Source organism: Pan troglodytes, chromosome 1 (genome assembly GCF_028858775.2).
Source record: "Pan troglodytes isolate AG18354 chromosome 1, NHGRI_mPanTro3-v2.0_pri, whole genome shotgun sequence".
Lineage (NCBI taxonomy): Eukaryota > Metazoa > Chordata > Mammalia > Primates > Hominidae > Pan > Pan troglodytes.
Genome location: NC_072398.2, coordinates 184,071,815 through 184,085,011, shown reverse-complemented (window position 1 = coordinate 184,085,011; position 13,197 = coordinate 184,071,815). Strand labels below are relative to the sequence as shown.

Sequence of the window (13,197 nt, the reverse complement as noted above, 5' to 3'; positions counted from 1 at the left end):
TTAAAGGAGGCTTGCCCAAAAATGACAGTCTCTCATTTTTTGGGGAGCCGGGCAGATTACACAGGTTTAGGAAGTGAAAAGAGGAATGACACAAGGTGGATAAGCTAAGGTAGTGTGGGTAAAGCATCACTTAGTTCATCTGGTTCCATAGCTTGGAGGACCACGCCTTCGACCATAGGTGGCATATTTAACAGGGTGCCGGGACCCAAGAACCAGGGAGAGAAAACAGCCAGAAGGATGCTCCCCTGTCTTGTCCTTCACCCTGGGTCATACGGAAAGGAAGGAGACTAAAAGAACTCTCACATCTTTTTCTAGATGGGTAACAGATTATCTTCAGCTTGCACCCCTCTGGAGTGCACTCTGAAACACTGGAACTTTAACCTCAGGACTTCAAAAAGAAAAGCAACTCATTTTCTTTTGCACAAGTGCATGGCATGTTTACTAAACCCTTGCAAACATTGTAAGGTCAACCCAACTCTTTTAACAATCTTATCAGGCAGGCCCAAAAAAGAATAGTTCCCCCAAATTAGAGAAGTAACCTCCAGGGAAACCATCTGAGGATTCCCCTTATTTGGGGCCCCTTCAAGTTCCCTTCTCATTATAGGACCTTAGGCAAATAAATGGAGACTTAGGCCAGTTTTCTAATGACCCTGATAGGTATTTAGAGGCTTTCCAAAATTTAACTCAGGTATTTCACCTCCCATGGAGGGATGTTATGCTGCTCCTAAACCAGACCCTCACAGCAGCTAAAAAGTAGGCAGCTCTGCAAGCAACAGAAAATGTTGGAGATGAGCAATATATCTCCTATAATACAGCAAAAGGGAAGAAAGCAGATAGGGAAAGTGAAGAAATAGCAAAAACACCATTCCGAATTGGGAGAGAGGCAATTCTGGTAAACACCCCTAATTGCAACCCCAATAACTCAGAAGATAAATGGAAAAGGAGGCACTTTTTAATATGCATTTTAGAAGGCCTATGGAAAACCAGGACCAACCCTCTCAATTACTCTAAACTGTCTATAATAGACCAGAAGCCAGATAAGAATTCCGTAGCCTTTACAGAAAGGCTGAGAGAGGCTGTACTAGAACCCCAATATTAGAAGGAAAGTACAGAAGCAAGCTATAGGACCAGGTAGCACCTTAGAGAACCTCTTGAAGGTGGCCACTTTGGTCTTTTATAATAGGGACCAGGGGGAGGCCCAAAAGAAAGAGAAAAAGCTCAGGAGAAGGAGAGAGACGGTAGCAGCAACTTTGCAGGCTTGCAAAGTCCAGGATCCCCAAGTTGCATCCGCTAGTTTCTATCAGTGTGGCATTTTAAGAAGGAGTTCCCAGGCAGCAAGACAAAGCCAGCGTGACCCTGTCCAGCCTGTGGCAGAGATCACTGGAGATGGAAGTGCCCCCAGAGGTGGAGGTCACTGGGTTCAGGACCACTCTCACAGATGGTCCAGCAGGACTGATGGGTCCTGGGACTCAAATGCCGACTCCAGTGTCTCAAACTGCTATTACAGCACGGGAGCCCTGGGTGATTCTGGAAATTCAAGGAAGGAAAGCAGACCTCCTTCTGAACATTAGAGCCAGTCTCCTTTCTCCCCTTTAACTCCAGGCCTCCCCTCTTCCCATAGCACGACCGGAAGGGGCATATCAGGAAAAACTCTAATCCAATGTTTTTCTCAACCTTAGTTGCAGTTAGAACTTATTGTTTACACGTGTTTCCAAATCATTGTCATAATAGCTCTACTAGAGAAAAAAAAGCCTCCAGGTTAACCCTAGGAAATAATTTAACTGTTTACACTCCACATGATGTGGCATTATCACTGTCCTGTAGGGGGAGCTCTTAGTTAACAAATTAACAAACAGCCAGTAAAGCAAGAAGTACATAAGGCAGGATAAGCAGTAGTCACTCTAAATAATGTCTCTCCCCAGGCACAAGCACTTAATTGACGGAGCTAATAGCTCTTACAAGAGCACTTGAATTAAGCAAGGAAAGGTAGCTAACATTTATACCTACTCCAAGTATGCTCTCTTAGCTCTCCATGCTCATGCTGCCATTTAAAAGGAAAACCGCCAATGGACCTCCTATAAAATATCACCACAAAGTTAGCAGGTTATTACCCTCAGTTTTTCTTCCATGAGCAATAGGAGGGATGCATTGTAGGGGACATCAAAAGGGAACAAATAAGATAGCCGAAGAAAATAGGTTAGCTGATCAGGCAGCTAAATCAAAGGCAAGGAAGCCTCAGGACATCAACATGCTTCAAGCCCCTTCTAATTTAGGAAGGCTTCATAAGAGAAATTAAACCCCAGTATTCCCCTGCAGAAATAAAATAGGCCACTTCTCAAGGGCATACTTTTCAGTTCTCAGGATGGTTACAGTCAGGATGGCAAACTCTATTTGCCAGCCTCCAGCCAATGGAGAGTCCTTAAAATCCTTTGCCAAGCTTTTCACTTGGGAAAGGACAAAAACTTATCAATGTGCTCAGAGATTGTTTCAGGCAGGAAACCTCTAAATTGGTTAAGCATGTAAACTCTCTAGCTCACTTCCAACAGACGATAACACAACTAGCAAGAACCCAATCCCAGAAATAGAAACACCTTTATTTAACCCAGGAAATTTGGTATTGGTGAAAACTCTCAGCTCTTTCTCCTTCCCTAAGTCAAGCTGGAAAAGGCCCTACACTGTTCTTCTTTCAACCCCCTCAGCAGTAAAAGTTACAGGAATCAACTCCTGGATACATCACACTCAAGTCAAAGCCTGAAGAGCTGAGGGAGCAACCCCTGACAGCTCAGAGGAATGTCTCCATATCAATGTGAAGAAACAGAGGATCTTAAGCTGAAAATCATAAAAGATAAGTAACTGAGTGACGGCTACTTATCTTACGCAGTCCCTCTCCTACCTCACCAGATACTTTTCACTCTTTCTAACCTTTCCTCTCAAAGATCATCACCAGATACTAAAACTTCTTTTTAATGCATATTTGCAGGGAGATTTTAATTATTCATAGAATCGCATTTGTAACTTTGTAAATCCCCAAAGGGAAATGTTATGTAAACTTTTCAAAGGAAATTATTTACTATGCCACTCTTGTGGGAATTGTTATAGTCATGCTACTATTTGCAAAAGAACTATACACTGTAGCACCAACAATGTGGAACTCTGGTTGTAAAATTCTAATTGCTGTAATATCTTGCCTAATTATTATCCTTATAACAGGATTAATAATTGCAGGAAAGATTTAGTCAAGGTTGTTTTGCTTATGGCAGGAGTAATAGTTATGGATAAGAAACAAGTATGAAAATTTTACTATCATTAAGTTTAATAGGACTTTTTACTGAAGGTTCATAATATAATCCACTTTAAGCTATGAAGAGAAGGTTATAAAGAAGATTTTATAAAAGAAAGGATTTTGTATGGTAAATACTTGTCCTAAAAAAGATGACTGGTTGTTTAAAGGAAGAATGTTTAGGACATGTCAGAAAGTTTAAGTGTGTTGTAAGAGGGTCTATGAAAGTCAGAAAAAATTAATAATTAAAGGAAAGGAATTGTGAGATTAACGCTAAAGTTGTTTTAGCATCCAATATCATATTTCTCCCAATCATATTGCAAGTTATAAAAATGGCCTAAGCCTGAACTTATTCTCTAAGCAAACCTAACTGCTGTGAAGCGGCATTGGACGACAATTCTTTCTGGCTGCTGCCTGCTGAAAAGGGGCGTTGTGTGGGAGAACAGCAGTTGGGTCTCCTCCTGAGGTTGCTCTAAGCGTTCTCAAAAAAATAGCTTGTTCATGTGTGGTTCTGCCTGCAGCACTGTTTGGAGTTTGATTGCTTCTAGGTGAAAAGAGATAAACTTTACAAGAAGGTTTAAAATATAGGGTTAGAATATGAGTATTAAGAGTATCACTGTTAACGGGGATAACTATAGGCCATAACAGAGTTTGATACCTGTTACACCAATGGATTGCAATATTGGTTTCCCTCCATTAGGTGTCGCTGTGCATTACCAGAAACATTAACATAAAAGTAACATTTTTCTTAAGAAAAGCATACATTTCCCCCTTGACTTGTCATTAGAGAATAACTTCCACAGTGTGGAATTCTGGTTGTAAAATTCTAATTGCTGTAATATTTTGCCTAATTATTATCCGTATCCTGCACATCCTGCACATATACCTCGGAACTTAAAAAAAAATTATTAAAAAAACCCATCACAACAATATTTAAAAATATGAGAAGTAGTAAATAGAGGTTCAAATGGTGTAAGATCCTTGCATTTTCAGGGAAGTATTTAATGTAATTACATATGTTAGATTCTAATAAATAAAGACTACATGTTGTAATTTCTAGCATACCCATGAAAATTAAACTTATGATCTAAAACAGAAAAAATAATAATATAAAATGATCCAGCAATTAATAAAAGAAGGGATAAAAATCGGTTAAATAGAAAACAAATAGTTACACGGCATGTTGAAATCCAAATATTCTAGTGATTACATTAAATATAAGTGGTTTAAATGCTCTAACCAAAGCACAAAGATTTTCAGACTACATAAACAAAATCTAAATAAATGCTGCATATGAGAAATAAACCTTGGCTGAGCACAGTGGCTCACGCCTGTAATCCTAGCACTTTGGGAGGCTGACGCAGGCAAATTGCTTGAGCTCAGGAGTTCGAAACCAGCCTGCACAAACTGGTGAAACCCTGCCTCTAGTAAAAAAAATACAAAATTTAGCCGGGTGTGGTGGCACACACCTGTAGTCCCAGCTGCTTGGGGGGCTGAGGCAGGAGGATCACTTGAACCCAGGAGGCTGAGTCTGCAGTGAGCTGAGATAGTGCCACCACACTGCAGCCTGGGTGATAAGGTGAGACCCTGTCTCAAAACAAAACAAAAACAAAAAACAAAAAAAATTGGAGAATCAAATAGACACATTTGAAGAATCAAATAGATGAATAAAAAATGATAAAGCGATGTCACCACCAATCCCACAGAAATACAAACTACCATCAGAGAATACTATAAACAACTCTAAGCAAATAAACTAGTAAATCTAGAAGAAATGGATAAATTCCTCGACACATACACCCTCCCAAGACTAAACCAGGAAGAAGTTGAATCTCTGAATAGACCAATAACAGGCTCTGAAATTGAGGCAATAATTAATAGCCTACCAACCAAAAAAAGTACAGGACCAGATGGATTCACAGCCAAATTCCACCAGAGGGACAAGGAGGAGCTGGTACCATTCCTTCTGAAACTATTCCAATCGATAGAAAAAGAGGGAATCCTCCCTAACTCATTTTTATGAGGCCAGCATCATCCTGATACCAAAGCCTGGCAGAGACACAACAAAAAAAGAGAATTTTAGACCAATATCCCTGATGAACATTGATGCAACAATCCTTAATAAAATACTGGCAAACTGAATCCAGCAGCACATCAAAAAGCTTATCCACCATGATCAAGTGGGCTTCACCCCGGGATGCAAGGCTGGTTCAACATACGCAAATCAATCAATGTAATCCAGCATATAAACAGAACCAAAGACAATAACCACATGATTTTCTCAATAGATGTAGAAAAGGCCTTTGACAAAATTCAACAGCCCTTCATGCTAAAAACTCTCAATAAATTAGGTATTGATGGGATGTATCTCAGAATAATAAGAGCTATTTATGACAAACCCACAGCCAATATCATACTGAATGGGCAAAACCTGGAAGCATTCCACTTGAAAACTGGCACAAGACAGGGATGCCCTCTCTCACCACTCCTATTCAATGTAGTGTTGGAAGTTCTGGCCAGGGCAATCAGGCAGGAGAAAGAAATAAAGGGCATTCAATTAGGAAAAGAGGATGTCACACTGTCCCAGTTTGCAGATGACGTTATTGTATATTTAGAAACCCCATTGTCTCAGCCCAAAATCTCCTTAAGCTGATAAGCAACTTCAGAAAAGTCTCAGGATACAAAATCAATGTGCAAAAATCACAAGCATTCTTATACACCAATAACAGACAAACAGAGAGCAAATCATGAGTGAACTACCATTCACAATTGCTTCAAAGAGAATAAAATACCTAGGAATCCAACTTACAAGGGATGTGAAGGACCTCTTAAAGGGGAACTATAAACTACTGCTCAATGAAATAAAAGAGGACACAAACAAATGGAAGAACATTCCATGCTCATGGGTAGGAAGAATCAATATCGTGAAAATGGCCATACTGCCCAAGGTAATTTATAGATTCAATGCCATCCCCATCAAGCTACCGATGACTTTCTTCACAGAATTGGAAAAGACTACTTTAAAGTTCATATGGAACCAAAAAAGAGCCCTCATTGCCAAGTCAATCGTAAGCCAAAAGAACAAAGCTGGAAGTATCACGCTACCTGACTTCAAACTATACTACAAGGCTACGGTAACCAAAACAGCATGGTACTGGTACCAAAACAGAGATATAGACCAATGGAACAGAACAGAGCTCTCATAAATCATACCACACATGTACACCCATCTGATATTTGACAAACCTGACAAAAACAACCAACGGGGAAAGGATTCCCTATTTAATAAATGGTGCTGGGAAAACTGGCTAGCCATATGTAGAAAGCTGAAACTGGATCCCTTCCTTACACCTTATACAAAAATTAATTCAAGATGGATTAAAGACTTAAATGTTAGACCTAAAACCATAAAAACCCTAGAAGAAAACCTAGGCAATACCATTCAGGACATAGGCATGGGCAAGGACTTCATGTCTAAAACACCAAAAGCAATGGCAACAAAAACCAAAATTGACAAATGTGATCTAATTAAACTAAAGAGCTTCTGCACAGCAAAAGAAACTACCATCAGAGTGAACAGACAACCTACAGAATGGGAGAAAATTTTTGCAATCTCCTCATCTGACAAAGGGCTAATATCCAGAATCTACAAAGAACTCAAACAAATTTACAAGAAAAAAACAAACAACCCCATCAAAAAGTGGGCAAAGGATATGAACAGACACTTCTCAAAAGAAGACATTTATGCAGCCAACAGACACATGAAAAAATGCTCATCATCACTGGCCATCAGAGAAATGCAAATCAAAACCACAATGAGATACCATCTCACACCAGTTAGAATGGCGATCATTAAAAAGTCAGGAAACAACAGGTGCTGGAGAGGATGTGGAGAAATAGGAACACTTTTACACTGTTGGTGGGACTGTAAACTAGTTCAGTCATTGTGGAAGACAGTGTGGCGATTCCTCAAGGATCTAGAACTAGAAATACCATTTGACCCAGCCATCCCATTACTGGGTATATACCCAAAGGATTATATATCATGCTGCTGTAAAGATACATGCACACGTGTGTTTACTGTGGCACTTTTCACAATAGCAAAGACTTGGAACCAACCCAAATGTCCAACAATGATAGACTGGATTAAGAAAATGTGGCACATATACACCAGGGAATACTATGCAGCCATAAAAAAGGATGAGTTCATGTCCTTTGTAGGGACATGGATGAAGCTGGAAGCCATCATTCTCAGCAAACTATCGCAAGGACAAAAAACCAGACACCGCATGTTCTCACTCATAGGTGGGAATTGAACAATGAGAACACTTGGACACAGGAAGGGGAACATCACACACTGGGGCCTGTTGTGGGGTGGGGGGAGGGGTGTGGGATAGCATTAGGAGATATACCTAAGGTAAATGACAAGTTAATGGGTGCAGCACATCAATATGGCACATGTATACATATGTAACAAACCTGCACGTTGTGCACATGTATCCTAGAACTTAAAGTATAATAATAAAAAAAAGGAAAAGAAAAACAAAGAAAGACATAAACCGCAAATATAAGGGCACAGAAATGGAAATAAAAGAGTATGGAATAATATACTATCAAAATACTAACCAAAGGAAAGCAGAGGTTATCATACTAGTATCAGATAGAGTAGATCTTAAGACTAGAAGCATTATTAGAGAAAAAGAGACCGATTTTATCAAGATAAAATAATTAATCAGAAATATATTCCAATTGTAAATGGCTATTGTCATAGGTAGATTTATGGTCCCTCAAATTTATCTATGTCCTAAGTCCCCAAAAACCCATGCAAAAGGAATACTCAGTGGTGTGCTGTGTTGTTTGATGAGCTGTGCATAGTAGGCAGTACCCACTCATGTTCAGTACTTGCTCAGATGTCCTGCTCTGTCTTCCCACAGAAATGTACTTCCTTTCACTTTTACTTTTTTTCACATCTGAAGCTGCTCCATAAGAAATGAAGCAAAATAGACAGATGTTTTGCTTATTGTATTAGTTCTAACTCCAAACATTAAAATGCAGCTATATATAGTCAATAATATAATACCCTCTACATAGCATTTATGTAGCACATTCATTTAAGAGGTACAAATTAGCATTTCTGAATGATGACCATGCCATATGTCCATAGTAGAAGCAGCCATAACCAGAGTCTATGTCTCAGACAATGAGATGTCTCATAGTGGACCCTGGCCATGTAAATCCCAGGACTAACCTGTGAACTGATGAAGTTCTTGGTTAAATTTAGAAAAGATTTGGCCTTGAGAGCTGAATTTGAAAACCAGGTCGTTGTGATGTAGAAAATTGTTCATGCGCTGGTTGGAGATTTTGCTAAGGTTGAACACTGCTTTCAGGTATGAGTCCAGGGTACTGGAATAGGGAAGATGGAACAACATGTTAGTGGGTGACACAGTTATTGGCAAACAATTACCTTCCTTTTGTCGCTGACCTGTCCAGCTGGATGCTGCCCTGGTGGCTGAAGGCACACTTCATGATGCTGTCCAGGGTCATCAGGGAGACATGTTGAAAGAGCTCCAGACGTGAGTTTTGGGCAATGTGTTCCTCCCATTTGTTCTGGGGCAGGAGATGAATATCATGATCATACACATGCCCATCTTTTCCCAATTTCTAAGTTATTTTATGTCCCTTTTAGAGCTTGCCAGGGTTTGAAAATATAAAGTGTAGAAAATGAATTTGCCTTATTATGACAACCATATAAAATAAAACTCCTTGTCAGTATTGAAAATGATACTGTGCCTTAGATGCTATTTGTGACTTTGTAAGGGTGGGGAAATAGCTATTTTTCCCTCTTTTTCAAGTTTCATTAGTACAATTTATATGACTTTTATCATGGAAAAACTAAGCTGACAAAACATGGAATAAAAAATAAATAAGAATTCAAAAACATCTGTAGAGAGCATAAATAAACAGAGGTTTTTGATTCTAGGAAAAATCCCTAAAAATATTTAGTACTTGACAAGTTTTTTCCCAGATCCATTGAGAATTTAGAGAGGAATTAGAGATAGTTCTTATTCTCAAAGAGTTTGCAGTTAAGAGTCAAGACAGAAAACCCTCAACTATATATTACAATTCAGATGTATTTACCCCCTTGGACATACCTGCCAATATCCCAGAAAATTTCACTTTGTCAAAAGCCAAGTGTTTATTGAGATGAAGTTCTCCATTTCAATATAAATATTTATATACTTTTAAGCTGTTATTAACTCTGTAATGTGAATCAATTAATTAATTCAATTTGAAAGCTTTTTTCCAAACACATTACTAAAATCAGATGTTCTGAAAGATTGCAACTATCATGGAGCCAAGAAGAGTAGAGAAAGAGCAAGAGGTAGGTGATAATGGGGGTGGTGTCTGTTTGGATGTGGGTAAGGGCATTGCAAGGAGAGGCACTGGTTGGAGCAGGCTGAAGGGGGCATCATCAGGAAGGAGCCTTAGACTCGAAGAGAGGTGCATCAGTTCAGCGTGCGCTCTTCCAACTCAAGGAGGCTTGAGTTTGAACTCAACTCTTCCTCTAATCTGCCTTATGATCTTGTATTTTTAGTAGAGATGGGGTTTGGCCATGTTGGCCAGGCTGGTCTTGAACTCCTGGGCTCAAGCCATCCACCCACCTTGGCCTCCCAAAGTGCTGGGATTACAGGCATGAGCCACTGCACCTGGCCTGCCTTGTGACCTTGAACAAACTGCTTAATCTCTGCATCTCAATATCCTTACTAGCAAAATGGAGATAATACAGCAAAATTGTAAGACTGTAGTAGTATAAAAGGATATAATAAGCCTGATGCATAGTAAGTGCTTAAAAAGTATTTGCAGTCACTATATTTATATGTTTTGCTTTGATTTTTATTTTGGAGTGGGACGTGGGTATGGTGACGAGGGTCATAAAGGATAACAACATGGCACACTGGAAAATATGGGGCCAGTATGAATCCAAGCTGACGTGTTTAGGGGAACCCATGTCTCTGAGCCCCTGTATCATTAAGAAGTCTTTGTGACTAGGGTTGAGATCCTGTGTATAGAATTGCTTTACTCCATGCCTGGGATCTTAGAAACTTAGTCTTTGAGTTGTCGCAATCACCTCATTCAGGACCCCTGAAACAGACCTTAGGTGTACTCAAAACCACCTGGCATGTCTTTGCCATCCACACTCCAAGAGGACAGGTGTGGAGACACACAACTGTGTCTTCTCTATGGGTTTTAGATTTTCCTGTGAAATCTCTGCACCCTCTTCTTCCTCAGCCAAAGCTAAAGCTCCCTTTTCTCCTTGACCACAAGGCCATCTTTTCTCTGAGTCCCCATCTCTAGAAATCCTCCCCATTCTCCAAGACTCAGCTCCTGTCACCTTTCTTAGGAAGTCTTTCCTGACTCGACCTCCTGAACATGATACATTTCTCTATGTTGGCATGGCTACTCCTATGGGTGTCTTTGCTCTTCTGCCTTGTGTTCTCCAAATGTAGTGAGTCTACTGGACTCACTCACTCATTCATTCAGCTACTTCTCATTGAGCACCTACCCTGAGTCCATCCCTGTGAGAAGTGTTGGGTATACAAGACAGGGTCCTTGCCCTGATGATGATGGTCATGGTCTAAACATCAAATAACCCCATATAAACTGCTGTGAACATGGTTCTGAGGGAACTCAGAGTCTCCCACACCATATGGCTGGCAGCACCTCACTTCAGAGGCCAGGTACGAATGCTCTCTTCTCCTCTTACCAGCATCATCCGAACACTCTCAGACATCATGGTGATGAATATTTTCAGAATGCTGATGTTGAAGCCAGGTTTCACAATCTGGCGGTGCTTTTTCCATTTAGAACCATCCAGGGTCACAAGTCCTCGACCTTATGAAATGAGAGGGGCAACTGTTTCTATCACAGGCCAGGTAAGTGAAGAAAGACTAGGCAGGCAGCGAGCAATTCCCTATCTATGACACTGGAGAAAAGCTAGAGTGGACAGAGCTTTGAAAGAGTGAATGAACAGGAGTAGACCTAACCCTTTGGGAATTAAGTCCAAATCAGAAAATTTGTTTATACAATGAACTCAAAAAAAGGTCCATCCTATCCTATTTGATGGTCAGATTCATCAGCCTCTTGATAAGAGTTCAAATTTAGGGTGGGTGAGAATTACCCGAGGTGCTTGCTAGAGGCAGATTCCTTGGCTTCATCCTTCCGAGCCAATAATTCCTAGGTGTTGAAGTAGAATCAAGGACTTTTGAGTTATGACAAGGGTCCCAGCTAGTTCAGGTCCACACTTTGAGAAATACTGCCTTAGACTGGCACAAAGTTCCAGACTGAAGCAGAGGTGCTGCTTTCTTTCCATCACTTTTGTGCTTCTCTTCAGGCTGAGGATCAATGATGGAGGACTAAAGGGGCTTTTCTTTATCATTCCTGCTGGACAAGTGGGTTTGAGATCTCCACTGAGTTCATAAAAGACTTAGTTTATGAGAGTGGATTCTTTCAAAGGGATCCTCAAGAGCAAGATTTTCCAGGGGCAATTAGATTGTGGAAAACTGATAATGAAATTTGTGGTGAATAATATTTTAAATTCTCTGTAAGGTGGAAAATCTAAGGAGAGGGAGAGAAGGTGCCCATGCACATTTGATCCAGGGATCTGGGGCTACTACCCAGATCCTGAATCTTCTGGTGTGAACTTGCTTAGCTGCACAGGCAGGTTGCCCAGAAAAGGGAGGTGAAGTGTGGAGGGAAAAGGAGAGAGAATGATCTTAAGCAACTTTCACAACGGCCACCTCTTCCAGGGCACCATTCTCAGTAAGGTCCATGTTAGCAGGCTGAGGGACTCTCCTTCTCTTTCCATGATCCTCAAGTGGGGACTACCTGGGATAGTGACATCAGTTGGTGATAGGAGGAGAGTATACAACCCCCTAGGCCCCTTCTTATTCCTCCACCCCTACCCCTAGTTACACCAGAAATAAAGGACCAGTCCCAAACAGGTAGAATAAGAGGAGAAGCTATGAAGGACAAGGCAAGATTGAGCTCAGGTTTCTGAAGCAAAAGCGAGTGTAGGTTGTGGTAAGGTGAGGGAGACAGGAGCATTTAGTGTCTATCAGGAAAGTAATTTCTCCCCCTACCTCCACCTCCACCAGGCTCAGATGAGAAAGGATCAGACACACATATGATATGGTTTGGCTCTGTGCCTCCACCTGAATCTTATGTCAAATTGTAATCCTCACTGTTGGAGGAGAGGCCTGGTGGAAGGTGACTGAGTCATGGGGGTGGATTTTCCCCTTACTGTTCTTGTGATAGAATTCTCCCTAGATCTGCTTGTTTAAAAGTGTGTAACACTCCACCCCTACTCCTGGTGGCCACGTGAAGGTGTGCCTGCTTTTCCTTTTCCTTCCACCACAACTGTAAGTTTCCTGCAGCCTCCCAAGAAGCAGAACCCTGTACAGCCAATAGAACCATGAGTTGGTTAAATCTCTTTTCATTATAAGTTACCCAGTCTCAGGTATGTCTTTATAGCAGAATGAGAATGGACTAATACACATACCAACCCAGGATTCAAGGATTTTGTGGCTAACAGCACTTTTGGGATCTGTAAAACAGAACAAAGGAGGCAAAAGATGCCATTAAGTGAAAATCACGAGTTAAAATGAGAGGAAATTTTTGTATGTTTCCATATTCCTTGTGGGTAACACAAATAGCTAGTGTGCAAGGTGGTTGGAGGCTAGTTCTTCAGTCCCGAGAGTCCCAGGGAAGCCACAGAATTAGAATGAGAACTTGTTTATTCATTCTCCACAGCACTTGGTGCTACAAGGTCAATAGCAGTGGAAAACAGGGCATAATTTCCTTTGTATAATTTTCAGAGTATAATTTTCTGTCAACATAAGTTGAAAAAATACATTTGT

General features: G+C 40.6%; 1 protein-coding gene across 1 annotated transcript in view; it reads right to left on the bottom strand.

Annotated features, from left to right (window-relative positions):
* LOC100614519 (putative inactive cytochrome P450 family member 4Z2) overlaps window positions 1–13,197 on the bottom strand; it is a 52,490-nt gene that overhangs the window by 16,546 nt on the left and 22,747 nt on the right. Inside the window, exons 5-8 of the mRNA XM_063808792.1 lie at window positions 12,840–12,884; window positions 11,046–11,173; window positions 8,763–8,887; window positions 8,529–8,683 (exon numbers count right to left, since the gene is read on the bottom strand). Coding sequence (XP_063664862.1) covers window positions 8,529–8,683; window positions 8,763–8,887; window positions 11,046–11,173; window positions 12,840–12,884 — 453 coding nt within the window. The remainder of the gene's footprint in view (window positions 1–8,528; window positions 8,684–8,762; window positions 8,888–11,045; window positions 11,174–12,839; window positions 12,885–13,197) is intronic.